Source organism: Podarcis bocagei, assembly GCF_964188305.1.
Source record: "Podarcis bocagei genome assembly, chromosome: 4".
Classification (NCBI taxonomy): Eukaryota; Metazoa; Chordata; class Lepidosauria; order Squamata; family Lacertidae; genus Podarcis; species Podarcis bocagei.
In genome coordinates this window covers 69,828,448-69,854,393 of record NC_138128.1, presented here as the reverse complement: position 1 = coordinate 69,854,393, position 25,946 = coordinate 69,828,448, and the positions used below count along the sequence as shown (strand labels likewise).

Genomic DNA, 25,946 nt, shown 5'->3' with positions numbered 1-25,946 from the left:
TATTGCATAGCATTACAAGGCAGCAAATGAAAAGAAAGCAAAAAGTAACTATAAAATACCCTGCCATGTTTATGTGTCTAGACATAAGTTAAGTTTTATGTAACTAGACTACAAAAATAGTGTTCTCAGAAATGGAAAAGGGCACTTCTGGCTTAAAATTTCTTTAAAGTTCTACATTGTAATTTAGGATTCTGAAGTTCATAATTGTCCTCATTAAATTGGAGAAAGCAGTATGCTTAAAATCAAGTCAAGCCTTCTCAACCAATGTCACTTTGACCCTGAAGTTTAAAAATTGCATTAATACCAGTATGAAAGAAATTCATTGCATACTTATAGTTAGTTTTGAAGATGCTTGCATTTGAATGTAAAAGCAAGTCATGCCATTGTAAATTTAACAGCAAAGATCATTAAATGTGCACTCTTTAAAATAAGATGTAAGGGGAAAGGTACTTGATCTTTTAATGCGCAAGAGGGATGCTCCAAAACTTTGCTGACGTATGGATGTTTCCTTCTTATTGCTATTACTAGGAGTTTCTCAGCAGTAAAACAGCAGGTCATTGACAATGATAAATCTAAGCAAAAAAACGAATACAACCAATTAGGAAATATAGGCATTGCCACAAATTTGTGGGGAGTTTTAACTCTTCCAAAGCTTGCATATAGTGCATTCTGAATAGAGCTGTTAACCCTCAGTTGGGATATATATTCATTTAGGAAAAAGAAATGATAAAATACAGTTAGTCTAGAAGTGCCTTCTGTTGAATTTCTGCAGATGAATTTTATTTAATTGATGAAAGTTAGATCACAAATCTTGAAGTAATTATCTTGCCTTCCGTAATTATTATTTTTTAAATCATACTTCACAACAGGTAAAGCATCTTTGCATTCAAACATAGAAGCATAGCAAGTAAAAGTATTCACAGATACTGCAATCATCACTAGTATTTTATCAGGGTAACGGAGGCACAGGAGTCACTTTTACAGTATTGTTAGCCTGGGAAATGAGACTCGGTGTAGCACTGGATACTCAGATCTGTAGGAATTTAGCATACTGAGTTAAATGCCTATTTCCAAAATGCCTGTCTCTTGTTGCATGGCTATTTTACTTCAAGTTAAAAAGTTGCAAGAACTTCTTTATTCTTGCAGTAGGCAGTATTATGATGAATGCACAAGGGAGATCTGCTGAGTAAGAAGGTATCATTTTTACATTGTCTGTTTTCTAGTAGATTTGTACTCACGAAAGTATATAAAAAAAGCCAAACTGAGATCAAGAAACCCAGAATTAAAGGGGACTGGGAAGGAACAATACAGAGCGAGGTGACACACTGAAGAAGTAAAACCATTAATAATGAAGGGCGGTATGAAAGACAAATGGAGGCTGTAGCTGCTTTACCTGAGAAAAGGAATGAGGGTGCATTGTGTGATTCATGAGCCTTGCTGGGAATTTTAGGGGCAAAAGATGGATTGGGCTTAAGAAAAATGTCCAGTATATAGAGTGGCAACTGGCAAAAAAAAAAAAGCAGGGAAAAAAGAAAGCTTGGAGACAAAAAATATTCTGGAAGAAATTGTAGTAGCTTGGAACAAAAGCAGCTGAGCATGTGGGACAAGTATCCAGCAAGTAATAGAATTCCTATGCAGACAAGCCAAAGCTCAAACAGGACACAGCAGTAGAGAGTATTGCCATTGGTAAAAGACAAAAGGTCAGGTTTCTGCCATCCATGAATTAGTCAACCTGGACACTTCTTACTGCCTTCCTGAAAAGCCCCAAGTCACCAGACTAGAAACCACCATCAGCTCCACAGTTCCAGCTCGCAACCCCAAATTCCAGAGGGGAAATCACAAAGACACAAGGCTCCTCCAAACCATCTATGAGCATCTATGATTATTTGTCTTTGTGATGCTTTTCAGGTAAAGGTAAAGGGACCCCTGACCATTAGGTCCAGTCATGGCCGACTCTGGGGTTGCAGCGCTCATCTCGCTTTATTGGCCGAAGGAGCTGGCGTACAGCTTCCGGGTCATGTGGCCAGCATGACTAAGCTGCTTCTGGCGAACGAGAGCAGCGCACAGAAACGCTGTTTACCTTCCTGCTGGAGCGGTACCTATTTATCTACTTGCACTTTGACGTGCTTTCGAATTGCTAGGTTGGCAGGAGCAGGGACCGAGCAACAGGATCTCACCCCGTCACGGGTATTCGAACCTCTGACCTTCTGATCAGCAAATCCTAGGCTCTATGGTTTAACCCACAGCACCACCCGTGTCCCTGCTTTTCAGGTAGTTATATGCAATTCTCCTTTCAAGGGGAAGAAGAGAAAACTGTGTTACAAACGAAGCTACAATGTTGGAAACAGCTCTGAATTCTGAATAAACACACTTAAAAATGCCCTGTAAGTCACTGAATAAATGTTAATTGAAAAGCACTATAAAATGGTCCAAATCAATTTCTTGCATTTTTCTTTTGTATTTTGTTACCCCTCTATCACTCAACTTGGAGTAAAAAGTTTGGGCCTTATTGGTATGGAATGCATTTCAAGTTTTAAAGTGTGTAATTTATACGAAGTTAAACAGACAAGCTCTTTAGGCTTGTGCACACTTCAAGTCAGTATAAACAATTTTCACTATAATTAGTGTCACTTTAATAGTGCTGGATGATTTAGTTATTGTAGTTATTAAGTTTTCGGGTAGCAATTTGTGTGCATCATATCAAATGTGCCACAGCTGCATGCTTGTAAATTGATCTTCACTTGCCACAGATGTGTGTGTGTCTGTTTTGTCACAAATTCATGAAAAATGACTTCAGTCTGATGAGCAATAATCTAAGTAGAAATTAATCCCTGAAGTTTTTAATTCTAAAAATTGTTATATAGCCTTAATGTCTGTGCAAGAATTGTAGGCTCCTATTTGTCACATATAAATATAATAACCAGAAATACAGCTCTTTGTATGGCATTATTTAATCTCTCTTGCTAAATATTATTTGAACTAAGCAAAGAAACAAAAATCATCAACAAGTGCAATTAAATTAAAATGGAACAAAAATAAAACAGGGGGCTGTTATGTTTGAGTATAAAATGAAAGTAGATCTGTTATGTTCTTGCTGTGTCTTTTAGTGGCGCAGAGTTGACCACAGGTCTAATACTGATTATTCAGTTTGTTTTTTGATAAAGAAATCAAAGGGTAGAAGTGAAATCAATGTCTTATGAAAATGTTCATTGTAGAAAATAAAAATAAAAATGGGAAGGCTCATAGGAGCCAACTCCTGGGGGCTGTGGGGGCTGGGCTCCCCCAAAGTTGACGGACATTTCCACTCAAATGGTGTGTGTGCACTGCGTCATATGATCAATTATGTGGGGTGGGGCTTACCTGGGCCCCCACAATATTTTATTCAAGTTGGCACCCCTTGGAAGGCTACAGAAACTACCTTGTTCAAAATTCTTAAAATAATTTCGCAAGCAGTATAAATAGTTGTGAAATATATTTTGCCTTCGTAATCTGAATCTGAAATTATCGGTAATTATTGGGGAGGGGATGAATTTGCAAGAAACTCTGCAGGCAGGTGTCTTCTTCATCACAAGCAATATTATGGCTTCTTGGATATCATAAAGGTATTGGAGACCCCATACCCCTCAGAGAGGTACAGTTTCCAGAGTGATTTAACAATCAATCCCTCTTCCTAGAGAACTCAGAGAATTGTAACTCTCCCGTGGAGAAATATAATATCTTGATCAGGAGAGAGAGGGGGGAACATTTTCTGGCCAGAAGGCCAGATCTTAATCTCCCCACCCCTGGCAGGCCAAATCTGATTGTCAGGATTGGAAGCACAGTGCTGGGGCTGTTTGAAAGCCCTTTTGCAAACAGCTCTGCAATCCAGAGGTTCAAAGCGCAGATTTTAACATTAGTTTGAAATGGAAACTGTTTGCCAGTCCTGGAGCAAAGCATACTTCCAGCACCCATCAGCACCTTGCTTCAGCAAAGAAACAATTTGGATTCCACCTTAAGCTCCTGATAGCTCCTTTGAAGTCCTGTTGTTGCCTGCCTCATGCCTGGTATCCTGTGTGATGGCAAGTGTAGGACCCATGGGTGTGACTTACCCAGTTACAGACTTGCAGGCCAATTGGGGAGGCCTAGTGGCCAGGGTGCCCCACACTGATATTGAGATAGAGTTTTGCTATAAAAAGTCAGTCATCAACAGAATGAGTTGCTTTAGAATTCTATCTATCTTTTCTTGACAACCTTTGTTATAATTCCATTTCTTTAGAAATTTCACATTAGAACAGCTGTTCCTTTTTTACTATCATTCTAAGGCCAAATGTTACACCATGCATTTTTGTGGTGAGAAAATAAATTAAATATAAACCAGCAATAATTGCAGCTATTAATCTATAGGATTTGAAGCCTGAGATTTACTTAATATGATATGATTTTAGTGCTTTGCATATCAATTGTGTTTTCACATACCTTTTGTTTCCCTCCACATTATTTAGTCCTATCTCTTCACTCTTCTCAACGCCTTAATTTTGCTCTAAAAAGAATAATTAACACATGTTATCTTGTGGGTGATTAATTAAAGGAGTGAGCTTTCAGTTCAATACTGTTGTCATGTTGCTTCACTGCTTTCCTGAGCGTTAACATCTGGTTATAACATGGCATACTGGCATTGTTTAATTTTTGCCCAGTTTTTTTATATATCATTTCTCCTGACCTTATGAGGCGTAACAGGAAACCAAAATATGTGCTTTATATTATTCCATTTTTACTTTGAAAAAAGGCACTAGTTTTCTCAAACCTAGGGCTGCCATATTTCAAAAAGGGTAAATCTGGACACAAAAGTTATCAAGGTGATGGTTTGGGGGTTTTTTGCAAAATCTCAACAACAACAAAATGAAGTTTTTAAGCCAAGCCCAGATTTCCCTGGACATTAAAGAGATTTCCACCCGGGGGCGCTGTTTCCAATGGATGGCAGCCCTAGTCAAACCGTATCCCTGGCAACTCTAAGGTTCCAATTTGAGACTTATCAGTAGCCTTGGGTTCATCTTATGCCCTTGCACAGGTGAGGAGCAGGCCTGATTGTACTAGGTTTGTGGTGGTAGCTTGCAAGTAGTGGTGTGTGGGCAGTGGTTCAGCTGCATCACGCCCCAGGAGCCAGTCAGTGGCACCAGTGGGCAGGGAGCACACCAGAGGGATTAATGGGTTTCCTTCTGCACCATAATTGTGGATCTGATTCTGGGGCTTTGGGATTGCTGTCACCAGTCTCCCCACTCACCCTCCCTATATTAGATGGTTTTAATTATTGTTATGGACAGGTGTTGCCCATATGTATTACACACACACACACACACACACACACACACACAGACACACACACACACACAAATGGAAAGTAAGCCATGGGACTAGCTGTCCATGAAAATGCAAAAGTGTACAGTCTCCCCAATTTGGTTGGGGAGCAAATCGCAGCAGAGGAATGGGTAGCAGGGCATAGATGTGACCAAATCTAGTCATGTGTATTTCCATTTTGTTATAATTTGGAGTGAAAGTGGCAGTGGCTGAACAAAAAGGCAGTATTGTTTTAAAAGAGAGGAATTCCAGGATATAGTAGAAATACCGCATTTTGAACTTTGATCTAGGCTTCTAAGACACTTTTAAGAAGGTATAGTTTCATGAAATTCTTTCTGATTTTGCAATAAAAATGATATCAAAAAGTTAAGGGGTGATACAGTTTGTCTATGTCACTTTAGTAATGCATTGCACTATTATTTTGCTTTTATTGAGTCTGTGAGGACTACTGTACTGACCCATCACCTTACCTTCTCTGTGGACTCAGCAAAATGTTGCTCAGGGCCTGAAGACTGCTGAAAATTTATCATTTTATTAGCAGTGACGGACATCAGTTGCTAACCATTTCTTTTTCTCCTTTTAAGAAAGCAAGCTTGAGTCAAACTAGCTGCTTAAAGCAAGGAGGGAGACGAATAAACTCTCATCAGTCCTTTTGTGCATTGCAGCCTTCCTCACAGGGTCATTCTTAATTTTAGTTCTAATATACTGAAGGGGCTCATAAAACGAATAGGCTTTCCTAGTCAACATTAGCTCTACTAAAGCAGATGGCAAATTCAGATGTTTCCAATCACAGTTTCCGGCAAAATATAATAGCTTTTAAAACAAGATCACTTTTCTCCCTGCAGGAACTGACAGCTTGATGTATATTTTCAGTTTTAAAAGCTACATCTGCTATCCCAGTATTTTTAACACTTTGACATTAGTGCCTTGTCTCACACATATAGTTGAGAGTAAATTTGTTCCCACATTTAGATGTTCTTTATACTCTTCTTTTTGCCTTGCTTTGACCCCAGTTAAAATACCACTTGTTTCCATCCTTGTATTGTGACTTTCTTGGTTGTCCTGATAGGTGGTTTTCCAGCTATAAATTCCCGATAACTTCTTCTTCTTTTGAGTAATCTTATGAGGATGACTCATCTACAAGTGTATGTCCTCCAAGAGCAAAAACTAAACACAGTATATGTATTTTACAAGTGTCTGGATGGTATTTACTACTTTCAAATTCTGAGTTCCACATGCTCTCCTTGTTTCAACTCTGCTGAGATTAGGTTTCCCCCAATCCTGCATTATAAAGAGAACATTGGAACCTGCTGTATTTGCAGGTTGAAAATAAAGTAGTATTGGAGACGTACTTTGTGTTCTTGGATGTTTGCTTCATTGAGACATGATTCAGGCAGCCACATAAAGGTTTCTGGCCATGTAGGATTGGGTAATGGCAACATGGGGCCCTAAAATATCAGTGGCTTAAAGCCCAAGTACATAGAGGTAGTTCTACATTATCATATGTTTTATGTGCATTTATATTAGGGGTGTGCATGTCCAACGTTCAAGAGACTGCGATCTACTCCCACAATAAAGAAACTGGCAGTGATCTAGCTTTTTTGGGAGGGGGTCAGGGGTCAGGATCCTGCGGTCGACCGTGATTGACCAAGGACCCCCCCCCCCAAGATCGACCTGTAGATCGTGATCAAACTGTTGGACATCCTAGAACTATAAGATTCAGTTCAGACCCCAATTTGGCACCTCAGAAAACAGTCCAAAGCACTTGGGTGGTTGCCCAGTTCAACTTGGGGTCTAAGTCCTGATCTACTTTGGCAAAGCAAGCAAACAAACAAGGCTTTGTCTCCCCTCCTCACCCACTGCAATTTACTGTTGGGACATCTTTAAAAAGCTATAACTTTTCTCCCTTTTGGTAGAAGTAGATGGAAGTTGCAGGCATACTAGCCCCTCAGGAACAGATTAAGCCTGCCAAATAAGTCCAGGGGTATTACAGTGGGTACTTTGGATGTTATTGTGTGTGCTTTTAAATGAAATGTCTATAACTTCCCCCTCCCAGCAGAATTGCATAAAATTTGTAGGCATAGTAGCCCTTCCTTGTAAGATGAAGCCTGCCAAATTTCAGAAGTATAGCTGCTTTGTTTTTCTGACAAGGGCGGCATTTACTGTTTTTGTGGTTGACGATTCTTTCCTAATCTAGTGTTTTGTGGGCAATTGGCCCCTCTCCCAGCAATGCTGTTTCATATACCTTAGTCTTTCCTTTATACAAAGGCTAGCATTGCTAGCTTCACTTTTATCAGACACTTGTCTGTAGTTGGGGAGAGGGGTCATATGGCTATGGGACGTTGACACTTTTAAACACAAACCAAGCCAATACCTATGTAACCTTCCCAATTCCTAAGCATGGCTGAAGAAGTGGGCCACAGGATCACAAGCTCCTCTTCTCCGGCCTCTTCCCTTTCTGACATAAATTCACCTCACCCTCTCCCTTGCCACCGAAAACTTTGGATATCAGTTCCCACCTTAGCCATGCCTAATACTTACCAGGATTTGAAATTAACCAATAAAAAAAGATGGGGACCATTGCATCAGCTGACAATCCACACAGCCTGGTTGCACATATGGATTAGTTTTACAACAGTCTGTATTTTGGAAGATGCATCGCAGGGCAAAAAACAGCAGAAACAGAAGCACATTCCATCTATGCTTCGGTCCACTGCCACTTCCCTTTCATCTTGACAATTCGGTGATTAGGTCCTGATTGATTGCATGTCTATGCAAACAGTGTTAGTAGATCGGTTTTCATTATTTGGAACACTTGGTTAAAGATGCCATATCTTCAAGAGATAATTGCCGATGAATTGAGTTAATCTAACGACAGTGGCTGCAATCCAGAATGTCCCATTAGGCCATTTGTCAGCACTTCTGCACATGTGGTAAATGGGCACACTCCCCCCCCCATTTGAAACTCTTCACGCTATGTCAAAGGCTGTTCCTGAAGTTCATCCAAGTTTTGCAAGCAGTTTATTGAATGATGCGGAGGCTGGAAAGTTATCAAACATGCTTTAAAATGTCTGAATCATTTTTTTTAAGCAGCTGGCAACTAAAGGTTGATGGAAGGCATACCTTGGGAGGAGGGAGTTCCGACCTGGGGTGTCATTACTGAAAAAGCCATCTCCTTTGTCATAAGAAATGTCACCTGTGATAGAGGTGATGCTTCAAAAAGGTCATTGGTAAATGATTATTTGTATGTGGCAGGCTGATCTGGAAGGAGATTTTCCTCCAACTAATATGCTACCTGGGACTGATGGTACTTGTAGTCCAAATCTCAGGAAGGTCCCAGGATGGTGAAAGCTGATTTAAATTCTAGTTAGTGTACAAATCAGAATCTGAAATCCTGGTTTGATACCGGTTTGTTCTTGCTAGTTAGAGTTCAAACAAACCACAGTTCCCAGAGTTTAGATATAGTGGAGAAATATTGTTTGTTTGAGACTAGAAGTGCAAACTTCCAATTTATTCTTCTCAACTGCAAAAGAAGAGGAGAGAGGAGGCTTGCCAGAGCTCATTCACCTAATGAGAGACCATGGGCTGTACACAGCACCCCTGAGCCACCCTATGGCTATAATCCAATGGTCTTCAATCAGGCTAGTCCACCCTGGGACAACCCAAGGACCGCCCAGCCCTCCACAGATACAGTTCTAAATTAATTTGGTGATGGGGCTAATGCTTAATTAAGGTTTTTTTTTTAAAAAAAACAAGTAAACATACAGCTGGCAGTGGGGCAGAGAAAGGAGACATGTCTCCTCCCCATTATAGGGGGAGGGGAATCAATTCAGGAGGGTGTTCCATTACAAGAGGCGTCTTTCCCACCCCCACCCCCTTCTCACCCAAACATTTCCCTTCATAGATGTGAACAAGAAGCCTATGATGAAGCTTTAGAACGGTTTGGTATTTTTAAGCACCTTTAAAACATGCCTCAGTTTAGCTATAAATTTGCACCCGAAAGATAATGCCGCTCCTTATTTTGACAGTTGAGGTGAAGTCTGACACAGAGGACATATAATATTTCTCAACATTCATTCATAAAAGAATTGTGAAAACATCTGCGTATTTATGTCTGCCACATAAACAAAAGAAAATATATAATGCTATTAAGATCAACTGTAGTCCTTTCTCTTTTCTGACAGGCATATCACTTCCCTTGAGGAGTCATATCTTCCCTTAATGAAGTGACAAAAATATTTACCTTCAGGACAAATTATAGGAATAACAAGCTCCCTTCCCTTGTGTTAAAAAGGACTTGTGCTTGTTATGTCATTCGCTGAGCTTAGGGTTGCTCTGGTGGTCCCGAAACAGATAAACATTATTTATTTATTTTTACTAACGTTTAAAGATGTATTAGAAAACACATGAGGAAAAACAAATTGCAGACAAAAGACATGATAATTTTTTAATAAATTGATTATTTGTGTTCAATATTTCTTTTACTATAGTGGACAGTAGTCTTCATGTCAATCTTTTAAATAATTTTGAAACAAATGTTTTGAACAGATTTTATATCTGTATATGGTTTTAATTGTATCAGTGTTTAATTATTTTCACATTCCCCCCCCCCGTGTTTTTAGTGGTTCTTGTTTTTATGTGTAAGCTGCCTTGGGTCCCGTCAGGGGAAAAGTGGGGTAATCATCATCATCATCATCATCTTCTAGCTTGCTAACATTAATACACCATTCATTTCCCCCTCATAATGATAGTGTATGCAATAAAAACATCAAACCTGTTTGTTTCCTTAATAGTGGTGTACCATAACTTTTAAAAAAAAATCTGTGCGAGTCAAATGGATGCTCTAGCCAAAACCCTTTATATCCTATTAATTTAAATGGGAGGGATTTAAGTGCACTGAACAAAATACCCCACTGAATATGAAGCAGACCCATTGAAAGGAATGGACCGAAATTAATCAGGGCCGTTAATTTCAATGACTCTACCCTGAGTTCATTGAAGATGGCCCAAAAATTATTCTGCTTTCCCCCACATCCTGAATGCTGCTTTTGTGAGTCTGAATGAGAGTTGGGGAACCTCAGGCCTTAGAAGTGTGATGATGCCTTTTCCTTGCCTGCATGGAGGATGAAGTGTGTGTTTGTGTGCTTGAAATATAGCCTACTACTCACATCCATTGTTCTGTCCACTTTCCCCTCTGGCCCCAACCACCACTGAAGTGCATTCTCCAGAAGGTTGTCCACAAGGGAATGCAGCTCTTGGGCTGAAACAGGTTCTCCACCCCTAGCCTAAATTTCACTTGAAGCCATGAAGCTACTAAAAATTAATTTCTGATATTACAAATGCAGAAAGTAGTCAAACTGATTATCATAATGCCCGTGAGATTAGTTTCTGTATTGATTACAGAGGCCGCAGTGAGTGCTTCTCAGTATACATGATTGTCTCAGTAATTTCTCTGCCTTCTTTCTCCCCCTTCTTTTTTGAACCTCTCAGGCAAATGATAAAGATACGGGCAACTACAGTGCTATGCAGTACAGACTCATCATCCCTCCAATCAAGGATGGCAAGGAAGGTTTTGTGATCGAACCTTATACGGGGCTGATCAAAACTGCTATGCTCTTCAAAAACATGCGGCGATCATATTTCAAGTTTCAGGTCATTGCTACAGACAACTATGGAAAGGGGCTGAGCAATAAATCAGATGTACTTGTAAGTATGCATTTGGGGGCTTATTCTTGCTGCAAAGTTTATTATAGACGACATTGTGCTACAGGCATTCACCCTCCTTGTAGTTTTTTTGTTATTCTGATTTCATATGATGAGGATACAACAGCTAGTGTTGTCAGGCCTTCCTAAGTAGCCCATCAGTGGGTCTTTAAATCTCCTATTCCTGTTGCCTGCCTGGGACTGAAGGGGACTGACTTCCACAAATCTGCTTATCAGGTTGCCAAAGACTAGTGCCCTAACGGATCTTGTGTACAGCACCCACCAGCGTAAAAGTTCCCTGTCCAAAGTTTGTTTGCGAGTTGTGGAGGATTGCATTCAACTTTGAAAACACTTGACCTGAGGCCTTCCTCTCCCTGTTTCCCCAATTCTCTGTAAAGCATTGAGAAGTCTTGGGCAGTCTAGTAGGGTCTCTGTCCTCAAGCGCAGAGGAAACGTGTGCCCAGTCACTTCTTTCAACTTTCAAAGACAACTCGCCAACATTACCCACAAGGGGTTAGAGCAGAAGCAAGAATCATAGAGTGTGAAGGTCACTGCTTTATGGTAGTTTCATTGTGCATCCAGCCATGGCAAAAGGGAGCAACTGAGTCATTTCACTCATCTTCATTCCACTCACTGGCAAGCTGGATCCAGCCTTGAGATTTTGAATCTGATATTTTACTGTTTGAGACGTGTCCAAGGATGAAGTTGGTGGCACAAAGTACTATGTTGGTCAGACTCAAATTGCAGCACTCAGAGGAAGCACTCAAGGAGAAGGGGAGCGTAGCCCCTGCTACTTAGTTCAGAACTATTTTGCATCAAATAATCTCATATCACTTGGGCTTTCTGGCAGGCAGAAGCTCCTCTTGTTTTCTCCAAAGCTTCCACTTCTGCCAAAGAACATGAGATAACCAGCTTCCTCCCACACCAAGCTTTCTGCATCCTATTCAGGAATAGGGAAAGGTGAAGTGGCTGTTGGGAAACACCAAGACCATCACCTCTCCCCCAGTGCAGCGCCATCCGGGATGATTCATCACTCTTGTGTCCCATCGTGCTGATGTGACCCATATTCAAGGACATGAGTACACAACACTAGCAGAGTCCAAACAGAAGCTGAGCCTTGAGGTGTGACATCTAAGCCTAATTTATTATGTACAAAATCAAACATAACAGAACAAAGAAAACATGGCTCCCCTCTCTCTTTCTTCCACGGAGAGAAGGGAAAAAACAAAAGCAATACAGAACAGAACAGTGTATCTGAACTTCCGTTCCCCATGACATCCAACACTGTGGAATGTAAACACAGACGTGTGACAACAACAATCACACATCTGCAGCATGGAGGAATGAAATTCCCAACAGTGGCAACCATAAATAATCAAACCTTGTGGACCCCTGTTCCTTCAATTTTGCAGATCTAAGCAGCATTTATTCCTTATTACAAACCTGCTGGTGCAAATGGGAGTATGTAGAGCGCAAGTGTTTATTATTTGCTTTAAAGAACAAATTGAAATAGAAGGCACGGTCATCCAGTGTTAAGAAATGTCTTTAGGATTTATTCTGCAATACAGTAGATGATACTACTTCTGATTACCAAAGCCACTACTATGGCTTCCATTATTGCACTATCTCAGTGGAGGGGTACCTGGCCATTGAATGGAAAGGTTGTATTCTTAAATCTATAAAGACTTAGATAACACCATCTCTTAAAAACAAACAAACTAGAGTTGTCCTTTTTAAAACACTGCATGTTGAGAATGACTAATACACCAACACTTAACTGCTTTAGAGTTTCATTTAGTAGATTACACTGAAGTTTGCATTTGAGTTTAATAGCATTCGGATGATTTGCACATGTATCCGCATGTAATTATCTAGTACCTCTGCATATCATTTGTAGTATTACCTTTTTATCAAACTCTTGTGCCAGGTATGTGGTACTTATGAAGTTCTCTCAGTGTGCAGAAGGGGAAGCAACTGATTTTCAAGCAGAAGGGCCATAGCTGAGTGGTAAAACTCATTATTAGAATGCAGAAGATTCCAGGTTTGATCCCCAGCATCTCCAAGTAGGGCTGTAAAGACATATGCCTGAAATCCTGAAGAGCAACTGTCTGTGTCGAATCATAGAGTTTGAAGGGGCCTTGTTAGCCAATCAGCAGCTCAGTGTAGGAAATCCAGAGCTAGAACATCCTCAACAGTTCTTCTCCCAGCCTTCTCCCAGTGCATTTACCATGAAGCTCTGAATGGGGATTCTAACCCCATCACCTTGAAGGTTAGAATCCTCCCCACATTCAGAAACACTGCAGGTTCCTTATCCAAGGAGGGATTTTTACTGAATTCAGCTAAAGTTCATTGCCCCTGCATCCCCATCACAGCTGAGCCACTGACTTTATTTTGAATGCCTGAAAGTTTATAGTTCCCTAAGATGTGCACATGTATGGTATGTATGTTTGCAAACACATTGTTTCTACCCTTTACATGCTTATGTACATAACCATGACTGACAGATGGAACTTCCTGTATTGTAGATTATATGCTTTACACTATATTTGTATGCAAAACTGATTAATTTATCACTGAATGGACATTTGTTGGTAGTACTATAGGCCCTTTATGATTTGTCTGCCGTGCCATTAATACTGTTTACCCTTAACTGCCCTGGCTAGTTTGCGAACACTAGAGGAGAGAATTCTCTCATATTTCTTTTCTCAGTTCAGCAACTTGATTGCTTCCCTTTCACATACAGGCCAGCAGAGAAAAACAAGGCTCTGTGTGATAGAGGAAGAGAGAAGTTTGCCCTGCTTGCTTGGAGTTTTCTCTGCTTGTCCATTTGAAAAAATCATTCAAGCTGTTTTCCTTCCCTCCTGTCATCTTTGAAACCAGCGCTGTACCACTTTTGATAAGGAAAGAAAAAACTACACACAGCTTGATCGCTTTTTCAGTGTACATGTGGCTAAACTCTCACTATGCTTGCTTTGTCTCACATATAGGGGACAAAATATGAGCTGAGATTTCCTATCACTGTTTGCCTTGCTGTTAACAGGTTGCCTTTGCTGTTCTGAGAAATAGAGCTCGAGGGGAGACAGTTACTAGTTTTGTCTCCAAAAAGAAAGAAAAAAGCACTATCTTTGATACCTTTGTGCTTCAGAACCTTTACGTGTTACCCAGTCAGCTTCTCAGGTGCAATTTGGAGACTTAATTTCCATATACGGTGGTACCTCGTTTTATGTACTTAATCCGTTCCAGAGGTCCGTTCGTAACCGGAAACCGCTCCTAACATGAGGCGCGCTTTCTCTAATGGTGCCTCCCGCTGCTGCTGCTCCGCTGGAGTGCAACTTCCGCTCGCATTCTGGGGCAAAGGTTGCAACAAGGGGCATCTACTTCCGGGTTAGCGGAGCGCGTAACCTGCAGCATTCGTAAGGGGGATGGTACGTAACACGAGGTACCACTGTAAGTGGGCACAGTGTTGCCATGTGCCCTTCTTTATAAATGACAGTCCATGTTTTGTTGAAAGCGACCTTGCCCAGTCAACAGTCTTTCCCACTGTGGTGAGAGGTGTATTGTATTTCTATTCACATTATGGTAACTAAATTTGAAGCTATATGTATTAATTAGCATATGTATTTCCCCCCCCCCCAATTCTGTTTCTTCTGAGCTTTTTCTTTAGTGATACATTTCCTCTCAGTGTTTCTGCATCCCTGCTCCATATCAATGCTCCTTACAGGTACAGGTGGAGAATCTCACCTTACTCCTGTTCTCATTCTGAGATAATGTATGTTTTGCAAGCTCAAGTGTATCTTTCTTTTCTCTTTCCAGGTCTCTGTAGTCAACCAGTTGGACATGCAAGTCATTGTCTCCAATGTCCCTCCTACTCTTGTGGAACAAAGCAAGGATCAGCTTATAGGGTAATGAAATGTGTTCATTGTCTAAACATCTTATAGAGTCAAACCCTGGAAAGTACCAGTGGTTAAAATGTTACTGTTCAATATTTCCTGAAACATCAGTGCAATAGGCAATATAAAGCTTAGAAAGAAGGGAGAAACTGAGGGAGAAGATCTAAGGCACAACATTTTGAGTTTCACTTTTGCTATTTGTGGAAACCACTTCCATTTTGGTGTGCTCTTGAATGCCTCACTGACATTTCATTTGTTTTGGTCCGTCCATTTCAGCTTGCCAGGTGGAACAATCTCTCCTCTCTCCCCCCCCCCCCACTGTTCTATGGGTTTCCCCAGTTCTCCATCCTCCAAGCCAATTTTGAACCCCCAGGGAGAACACTATGAACTGCCCTGAGACCCCCTGGGTATAGGGCGGTATATAAATTCCATAAACAAATAAAACACCAGGGGGGGGGAGAGGGCAGAAAGACCCCCAGCACTAGCAGAAGGCCATTCTACTAGCAGGACTCATAAGTTGATTCTGACCCTTGGTACAGATTTTGTTTTTAAATCATTGCCATTTAATGAGCAAACAGTATGAAATGGACTTATGAATAAGCACATGCAAATTTGACATGAATGAGAAATAGATTGAGCCATCCATCCCTACTTGGAAGGGAATCAGAAAAGGTAGCAAGTACACCAGGAAATTCCAAATATACCCTCACCTTGCTGACCCTGCGAAACAAATCCCACAATCCAGTCTTTTCAGTCAATTAATTACATTTATATAAATGTGGTTATTATCAAAATCTCTCAATACATTTTTTTTGAAGCACTGAAGGCAATGTAAGATTACCGTACTTAAAATTTTCTTCTTTAACAAAAATAGCACTCCTTGTTAAAAACCATCTTCCATTTTTATTCTTTCCCTATTATAGTAGCACATCAGAACAAAATGAACCTCAAACAAATTAAAGAAATGTGCTCTTAACCCACAGTTCCCACGTATTAAAATTGATCCTCAGTGATAAATAAAGAGCAGATTTTTTTATTAATGCACTGATTAAACCAACAACAACTTGTAGCCCTACTTAAAGGTATTAGAATTTTATGATTTATTTCTATGCCAATAATTATTTTATTCATTCTTCAACAAAGCAACAATAAATTAGACCACAAGGAGACCAATTGCCTCTGGTTAACATCTCTGATGAAATCAAGGAGACTACTCTTTAGCTTATTTACTATAAAAGCACTGGTGATCATTTCCCATTTCAATGCAGATATGATGTTTTGGCTGTGAGACCAAAGATCATTTAATTTTAGAAAGAATCTCATTCTGGCTATTGTTCTGTTACTATAACAGGATGCACACAATAGTCCTTCCCATCATCTCCACAATCCATCTTTTAACAGCTTACTATTTTAAAATGTTTATTCATAAAAAATTGAGTTGTTTGACAGTGCCGGATTACCAAGTAGGCAGAGTAGGCACTGGCGTACGGGCCCCATGCTTTCTAGGGGCCCCGCAACAACGGATCAAAATAATATGGTGTAATAAAATGGAGTTATTAAAATTGTTGGTTGGTAAAATCAAAAGCGTATTATGAGACATGGGAGTAGCCAGTCATATGCGGAGATATCTGTGCTGCTTATCACAAACTTATGCTGCTTATCACAAGAGAGCCCACCTATTTGGAACGCTCACCTAGCACTCCAGGAAGAAAGCACAACAGCAACACAGGTGTGGGTTAACAGCTTAAGTGTTGTGCTTTCAGTACTCAGGAATTAACATGTCCCTCAGCAAGGGAAATGCAAAGCTGACAGATTACATGAAGACTGTGTGTACAACAAATGAGTAACAGAAATTCATTCATTGCTCACAAAACTGTAATGCCCATGGTGTCAGCACAGTGGGCCTAATCCAAGCATACACAACTGAAATAGCAAGTTGTTAGCAGATTGACTCATGCTTAATTTACATGTGCACACATATCTTAACATAAGTGTTCACAGAAGCACAACGATGGGGATCTTTCATGTGGAGACAGTGGTTTCATTCTAGTGGTTATTGCACCATGTCACTGCTGCTTGAGAAATGTCAACACCTGCCTTGCCTGCTTGTAGGAGTTAGCAAGAGTCCATAAAGATCTAATTACATGTGTTTAAATGTTTGTGTACAAAAAATGGCAGATAATTAATAAAATGGCCTTGCGGCTTGAGATGTAACTACAAAATTTGAAAACATCAATATGTTATTTTAACTAAGAAAAGGGTACATGTTTATGCACACTTGCTCCTAAACTATGCATTTTTATATATAGAATCATAGAGTTGGAAGTGACCACAAGGGCCATCGAGTCCAACCCCCTGCCAAGCAGGAAACACCATCAGAGCACTCCTGACATATGGTTGTCAAGCCTCTGCTTAAAGACCTCCAAAGAAGGAGACTCCACCACACTCCTTGGCAGCAAATTCCACTGTCAAACAGCTCTTACTGTCAGGAAGTTCTTCCTAATGTTTAGGTGGAATCTTCTTTCTTGTAGTTTGGATCCATTGCTCCGTGTCCGCTTCTCTGGAGCAGCAGAAAACAACCTTTCTCCCTCCTCTATGTGACATCCTTTTATATATTTGAACATGGCTATCATATCACCCCTTAACCTCCTCTTCTCCAGGCTAAACATGCCCAGCTCCCTTAGCCGTTCCTCATAAGGCATCGTTTCCAGGCCTTTGACCATTTTGGTTGCCCTCCTCTGGACACGTTCCAGTTTGTCAGTGTCCTCCTTGAACTGTGGTGCCCAGAACTGGGCACCTTCACCTTCATGGTTGCCGAACTGTGTTGGAAAGTTAGGAGAAGTATTTTGCTACACATATTATTTTGAGAACTGCAAATTAGGTAACCAAAATGAATTCCTCACCATCCCAACCAAAGGGGTGAATTAGAAGTTGAGTACAAAATGGCTCAGTTACCCCACTTGGCTCAAAAGGTCACCAGAATTAAATTTACGTTTGCAGCTATGTTTGCAGAAGCCTGTAGATATGTTAGTGTCTTCATCTTGGCTGTTCAGGCTAATGTAAATATTGCTGGCAACTCAGAAATCCATTTTTGTGTTTGTGCCTGGCCATTTATAAGCAAGAAATATTTTCCCAATTATGGACTGACCTTCCTCCCCCTTCCCTCTGCATTACTTCTAAAGGTATGTTTATAACAAAAAATGAAAATACACAATTTCAACATTTGGGAGTTAAAATTAGGTATTATGGCTGCCTGTGACTTTTACAATGAGCTGCGGTGCTGTATCTTATGACATTTCATAAGGCTTTACAATATCTATTTTGGAATGAAGAATTAATATCTTCAAATCCTTATCTGACATACATATGCTCAGCCTTTGATCCTCCACTGGGATTCCTGGATTCTAGACAGCATGGTGAAGATCTTGAAGCAAATCTCAATATACAGTGTTAGGGCTTTGTTGGGTCTATTATAATAATCTCTCTGTAAATTTCAGTTTTCAATGCAGTGGGGGGGGAATCAGTATAATGAAACATTAATACTTCCATTTGTCTTTTCATTTTGGAAAAATGAATTAATAGCTGTAGTTCTGTTGGAGGAAGAGTCTGTACTTTTAACTGTATCGTTAAGATCAGGATCCTTGTACCAAATTTTGTGGACCCCACATTCACATTCAATGGTGCATGCATGAATTGAAATGACAGTACAGCACATATGTGCCAAATTTTTAAGGGGCTGGTATCCCTTAGGCCTCCCTGCCCTGCCTGGTAATTTTCTTATGGGAGCCCAGTCCCCTTAATATTTTCCCCCGCCTGCCTGCCTTTCCACCTCCCTCTCTCCTTCCCTCAGTTTGCTGCCTCTGTTTCTGGCTTGTCTCCAGGAGGAACAAGAGGGATGCAGCAATAGCCATGGGCATAGGCAAGTTTGCGGCATGTGCATGTCCTGGTTCCACACCCCTCTTTCTCCTGCTCACTCTTTTGCTCCATACCTGTGGCTTGGTATTGAGCAGCCCTGAAGGAGAGCATGGCCAGGCAGGTGAGCCAGTGGAGACGGCGTCCTCCCATGGCAGGGACAGTGGCCCCTTTGGGGGACATCCCCCAAACTACTACAGCCTGAGCATTGATGAGCACACCTGGCCAGCGGGCAGCAGCACGCATTGGAGAGGTGGGAGCATGGTTGGGTGAAGGCAGCTGACCGAGGGAAGGAGGGAGAAAGGAAGTCAGCCACAGCCACCACCAACCGCCTGCACTCACTGCACTGAACTGGGCATGCGCCGACGTGACCCCTGGCTGAGAAGTAGTGCAGCACAATGAGGAGGCAGCAGCAGGTGGCAAGGCAAGGTAGTGGGGGGCAGGGCAGGGCAAGATGGGCCTGCCCCCCAGCGTTTTGTTCAAGAAGGCCAGTTTAGCTGACAGCCATTTTTTTTCAACCTGTTGCTGCTACTCTGGCATACTGCATGGTCAGCTTCTCCCAACCTGTTAGTTGCAGGAAGAGTTAAAGCTGTTTGTGTTGTTGCTGGCAAATTCCACAAGTATGAGTAGCAATAATGTGGGTTGTCGAATTAAAGGAGGGAGATGTTGAAGGAAGGAACTTGGTGTGTTGCTGGGGGACCTGTGATGTGGAGGTAAGTGAGAGAGCACTGTGGGGTGTAGAGAGGAAAGGGGGTGGCTAAGAAAATGAACTGGAGGTGAAAGAGAAAAAGAAAAAGAGGTTTAACAGAATACAGGTGTTCAGTAGTTTTAAAGAAAGAGGACATGATATGTGCTATAGGCAGAAAAAAGTGGTTAATCTATGCAAGTGAAGAATGAAAAAGGAAGCTTGACAAATGACTGTTGAAAAGAAAGCAACAAGTTAAAACGGTAACAGAAATCACCTCCTGCAGTTAATGTAGCTACGTAGACCTCCTGAGGTAATAAAAATCTGAAGATGGCACTCATAGTGATTTGAGTTGTGCACCCCTGCTTTAAAGTGTAGAACTGCATGCATGAGGAAGAGGATGTTTATGCACCGTGGAGAGAGGAACAGAATGTCTGCCTCCCCAGGGAGAAGCAGCCCCCTGAGGTTTGGTTAAGTACAAAGGAGGAGGGAGGGAGAAAGAAGCAAGCTGAGGGGAGAGAAATGTAGAGGGTGCCTTGCCTCTGAAAGCTGCTCTGCTAGCTGCAGAAATAAGAGATGTTGATACAAAAACAGAAGCAAAGGCAGCATGCAGAGCTGATCTCCTGGAAAGCATTGCTGTATAATTGTAATGCAAAAATGGAGAAAACAACTGAAGGAAAGGGCAATAAATAAGTTCAACTGTATTCATTTTCCTACAGACAAATGTGGGGCAGGGGATAGGCATTGAAAATCCATTACATTCCAAAAGTTAGGTAAAGAAAAATAACAGTAGCTGAGTGCCTGGTTTAGGTAACACATAGAGTTAATTGGCGTTGCACTGTGTTCTCCACAAGTGGATTGGAAAAATGGGTAGAAGACAACAAATCCTTTCTTGTTTTTCAAGCCAGTGTAGCACCTATGAGCAAACATGAACTCATAGAAGTGGCCTTCTGTGTAGGTAGGATGCTTTTAATGTATTTCTTTTTCCTCTTGTTTTTAATATATTTATAAGGGGTTTGTTGTATTTTTGTTTGGTTGCCCTGGGCAAGATAAAGTGAGTATAATAATAATAATAATGGCTTTCCCTGTCATTCTCTGTTTTGGAGGAAGAGTCACCGCTGGATAGGGAAGGGTTAACTGGTATGTCTCCAGCTGTGGCCCAAACACACAACACACACACACACACACACACACACACACACACACACACTTAAAATGTTCCACTTGAGTGAGTTAGGCTTAAGAAAAGCACACATTGGGTGGATCTCTGTGGGTATTGGAGAAAACCTCTTTTTTAAAAGCCTAATATTTATAGGGATGTGATCTTTTTGAAAATTGCAGCTGGGGCATTAAAATCAACTCTTGCACTCTGAGAAAGATTATTATTCATTCAATTTATATCCTACCCTTCCTCCTAAGGAACCCCAGGGAAGTACCCCTTCCCCCACCCCCAAAAGATAGTGTTGGAAAAACCCACATGCAGGAGTGTGTGCATGTGTGTGGTTGTGATGCCTTGTGTGCATATGTGTGTTTGCCACGTGTGCATGATTGTGGCACATGTAGCAGTGTGTGTGTGTTTGTGGTGCCATGTCCAAGACAGTTTTTCTCATGTGCAGAGGTGCCCCCACACACATCCTGCTTTAGATGTTTTTGCGCTACAACAGAACCAATATTGCCTAAAGTTGATGGTCCCTAAAATCATTCAGGTTTTTAAATTTTTGGACAAAAATAAGTGCATAGATGTGCTACTCTATACTGGAAACAGTGCAGTTGCGGTTGGCAGAGTTTCATCATATTTCCCATATATATGCCATTTTTGAGATTCCGGGGTGCTTCACATACCTTATCTCTGTGATCTTTACAATCCACGGTAACCTCTGCTTCTTTTTGTGTGGCCATCATGACTATGTTCTGCCTGCACTGTTGGATGCCTCTGAATGCCACTTTCTGGGATGCATAAGTGAGAGATTGTTGTTCTCAAGTCCTACTTTCAGGCTTCCCATGGGCATCTGGTTTGCCATTGTGAGAATATTGGACTAGTTGGGCCACCATCCTGATCCAGCAGAGCTCTTTTTTCTTCTTCTCATCTCTTATTCTTGTTGAGTTCAGCAGCAATAGCACACTAGCAAGGCTTTCACACTAAAAAACCAACAACATATAGTCTTCATCAAGATGCTCCTTTTCATTCCATATTTATAGAATAACCATACTGGGAGGATTTTGCGTTATTTCTAGAGCCATACAATTATGTGTATTTTTTCAAACAAACAAAAATGTACAAAATCATTCCCTTAGTTTTCTTAACACTCGTGTAGACATTTCAGGTGGGTTTTTTTAAAGGAAAAAAGCATTAATATTCACCTTCCATCGCTATCACATTTCAGCAACTCCTAAATTGCTGAACAGAATAGCTGTTTGCTACATTATTACAATGTTTGAAGTTCATGCAGTCATTCCTGTAACTCCTGTAAATCCCCTTTTCATTAGATGCAGCATGTAGCAAATGCCCACAGAGATACTATTCTGAAATGTATATATGCCTTTGTCTATAATGAATATGAAAAGCACTTCTTTTGTTAGTAGTTTCTTTCTGTCAGGTTAAATTTCAGAGGAAACAGGACAGAGGCGTACTGTTCATTGGATCAGTTTGAAAACAATTCATTGATCTGTATATTGAAATTATCAGTAGTGAGGTTTGTACCCAAGATGATTGTATGGTTAGAATAATCAGTGTCAAGCCCTTTTAAAACAATAAATGAAATTCAGAGAATATTGTGAGGAACAGCACATATTGATCTGAACTGGATTAGTTTTCTGCCACTCCTAGTATTATGCTGCTGCAGTTTTGCTTATCTTGTCCTTAGAGTAGTTTATATATTTTGTCATAGCAAACATTTTGGAGTACTAAAAGACACCTCTTTCCAGTGCAGAATGGATGCATGAACCATGAGGATTACCCTTCTCAGAGTTTCCAGATTAGAACTGAGAAAGGAAAGATGGGGCAGTTGCAATCTTTATGAGCCCCAAGAGAGATTCCTAGTGTTGCTTAAATTGTGGGCAAGGCTCTTACAGGTTTCTTGGACAAGAGAACCTGGGACTCCCATCTTAAAGTGGGGATATAAATATAATGGTTGTTCTTTGAAGTATCCCCAAGTAGGGATGTACAAAGGTACCTCAATCTGTTCATTCACACTTCGATCCAGTATTTTCTATTATTAGTTTATTTTACACAAGTCTTCTGTTACATCATTTGCTGATGTGGAAATACATTTATTTATTTATTTTACTAATATTGTAGCACACAATAGACATGCATATATCAGTCATCAGCATTTACAAACCAGTTAACTTCCCTATGGGTTCCCTTTCAAAGTTAATGAATCTAATCCTAACCGTATCTACTCAGACATACATCCCATTGAATTGAACTGGGCTTACTCCAGAATGAGGCAAGCTAGGATGGAAGGCTTGTATCCTTGATTCAGCAGAAATTTATTCCTGTTTCATTTCCCTCGTTCAGATATCAGGGAAGGACAGTTTTGCATCCTGTTGATATTTTTTGCTCTTTTGTGTTTTGGCTTGTGTGAATTACTGTGGGCATAATAAATATTTTACAGGCATGTTCCTTCGGTCATTGTAATGCCACTTATAAAAGTGTTTGTAAGGCAACAATTTATTTCATAAATGAGTATTTTATGCAGAAGACGGTTGTGTGTATGCATTTGCTGAAACAATGCTCAAGCTAGTTTTAAATATTTGTAGTAAACAGGGTTTTGTGTTTGACAGCTAGAAATCCTCAAATTTAAATGAGGAGCACAGATAAAATCAACAGGGGACAACAGGTCACTTATTTCCATGTGAAAAGAACAATCATGAATGATGCACTCTATTTTTAAAAGGTTACAATCATTCAATGATACTTACTTCTGAATAGACATGGTTAGAATTGCATCCTTGGTGTCTATAGACTGCCTCTAGAAACAAACAACTTTGTTGCATATAAAATTAGCAAACACTTCAGGAAAAAGAAAAGCAGTGAGGCCCCTGTTGGGACAGCACCAATTATACATCAATGAATATGTAAATAACATAAATTACAAGGCAATTTACATATCTCTTTACAATACTGCATTTAAAATAAAAACACCTTTCATCATATTAAAAAAACTGAGGTGAAAAACCTTCATAACAACAGTCCATGTGATGATGGGGGTTGGGGGTTGAATGGGTGAGTACAAGGAAATCTGCTTTATAGGCCAAAAGATTCCTCTGACATCTCTATCTCAGAGAATCCAAAGACGAACATAGCAAAACGTTGAACAGTAACAAACCACTCGACTCCCAGACCTGTTAGTCAACTGTATAAAGGACATAAAATGTATGTACCCTGTAGAAGGGGTGGCTAACTTTTTACCCTCCAGATATTGTTGGACTATAACAGGCATAGGCAAACTTGGCCCTCCAGATGTTTTGGGACTACAATTCCCATCATCCCTGACCACTGGCCCTGTTAGCTAGGGATCATGGGAGCTGTAGTCCCAAAACATCTGGAGGGCCGAGTTTGCCAATGCCTGGACTAGAACTCCCATCATCCCTGATTATTGGCCGCCCTGGTCAGACGTTGGAGTCCACGACATATTGAGGGCCAAAAGCCAGCTACCCCTGCTCTTTGGACCCAAAAAAGGGATAAAGAAAAAATGGTTGGAAAATAGTATCAAGAAGAAAAAGATGCACCTCTCATTAATGGTTCAGAATGCACTTAACCCCTTTCAGGCTGGCTTAAGCACTGAAAAAGGTCGGTATTTCATCAACATGAAATCCAGAATATAGGCATTGTTTTAGCCTCTCCCCTCCCCCATGTGAATCCTCTGACTCTTGAGTTTGTCCCCTGAGACCCTTTTCTTTGTTCCTCTTCTCATCTGAAGTACGGCAAGTGGGCACAAGGGTCTTTTTTGTGGTAGCCTCGTGTCAAAGGAATGCCCTGCTGGAGGAAATCTTGCCTTCCAATAAACAGCTAAAACCTACTTTTTTCAACAAGTTTTTCAGCTGCTACTTTTTCAATAATGACAAAATTCAGTTGTTGCTGTTTTTCTGTTGACTTGATTTTTACGGTTTTGGTTTAATTTACAGTTCTTTTGAGTTTGTTATACTGTTTTAATTTTCCACTGCATTGTTGTTGTTGTTTTTTGCTTTGAACCCCCTTTAAGAAGAGCATAGATGTGCATTTAGATATGTATCAGTGCAGAGGCCTATTTCTGTGGATAGATCTCACCTGCTAGATTCAGGACAATTTTGAACTGTGTTTTCTATGTCTCTGATACAGTGCGTATTTGTGCAGCTACAATGCTTAAGCTATCTTGCAACAGTTTTGTCAGTTTCTATATAATGCCTGTGGCTTAACTGCAGGCCTGGTTTTTGTTTGTTTGTTTTATCATCCTGTGGTAAACCTGTCAGCTCCATACCCTGATTGCAAAGCTTACTATATTTCTTGAGGAATACTAGATACACTGCTACCTGCTATGTTATATCATCTTGTATGTATCAATGAAATATTCTACTGCAACTCATCATGGGCATATTTTGTGTGAGAGAGAATTTATTAGCCTTCTATGAAGAGGTGAAACTGACTCCTATATAATGCTAACAGTTTTATTTGGAAAATACCACTGGAATTTCCCCAAAGCCATTTAAAACTCAAATGCTATCATAAATACACATTAGTAGTGTTATGGGCACAATGCTGGTAAGAGCTGCTTCTTTGTTGCTACAGTTTTCCTTAGGAATTTTGCACTTAAAAATACCTGGGTTTTAGGGCCTATGGGTTTTTTTACCATTGGGCTTCTCTCTCTGTCTCTGTCTCTGTCTATCTGGAATGAACATGTCAATTAGTCACAGAAGATGTTTCTATTGTATTCCATTACCAGGATTTTGGAACGCTATATTCAAGACCAGATTCCTGGCGCAAGGGTTGTGGTAGAATCCATTGGTGCTCGCAGATACGGAGATGGCTATTCAGAAGAAGACTATTCAAAATCCGATCTTATGGTCTACGCAATTGACCCTCAAACAAACCGTGCTATAATGAGGAACGAGCTTTTCAAGTATGTATTCCATCATGTCATTGTAGCATTATCTCTGTGGTCAGCACTGTGAATATGTAGTTGGCAGAATGGTTATTTTAGTTACTGACTTGATCACATTGCTTAGCAAAATTAATACCCCCCTCTCCTTTTGCACCACACTGTGATTTCATGCACACCATTATGTACCTATAAGCTGTTGATATATGTATATAATACTTATAGCCATGTTGCACATAAGGCTCATTGGAAAGTTTTGAGTAACCATGTAATGCTGCTGTCTCATACAACACATTAGGATTTGAAACTAGATTTATCTTGACTCAAGTGTCATTTCAAGGT

The 25,946-nt window shown here is 40.5% G+C and overlaps 1 protein-coding gene across 18 annotated transcripts in view; it reads left to right on the top strand.

The window, feature by feature from the left end:
* PCDH15 (protocadherin related 15) overlaps window positions 1–25,946 on the top strand; it is a 678,468-nt gene that overhangs the window by 613,170 nt on the left and 39,352 nt on the right. For all 18 annotated transcript variants that reach the window (XM_081189558.1, XM_081189550.1, XM_081189563.1 and 15 more), the window contains 3 exons: window positions 10,825–11,040; window positions 14,851–14,939; window positions 25,449–25,625. In XM_081189558.1, the coding sequence (XP_081045684.1) occupies window positions 10,825–11,040; window positions 14,851–14,939; window positions 25,449–25,625 (482 nt within the window). The remainder of the gene's footprint in view (window positions 1–10,824; window positions 11,041–14,850; window positions 14,940–25,448; window positions 25,626–25,946) is intronic.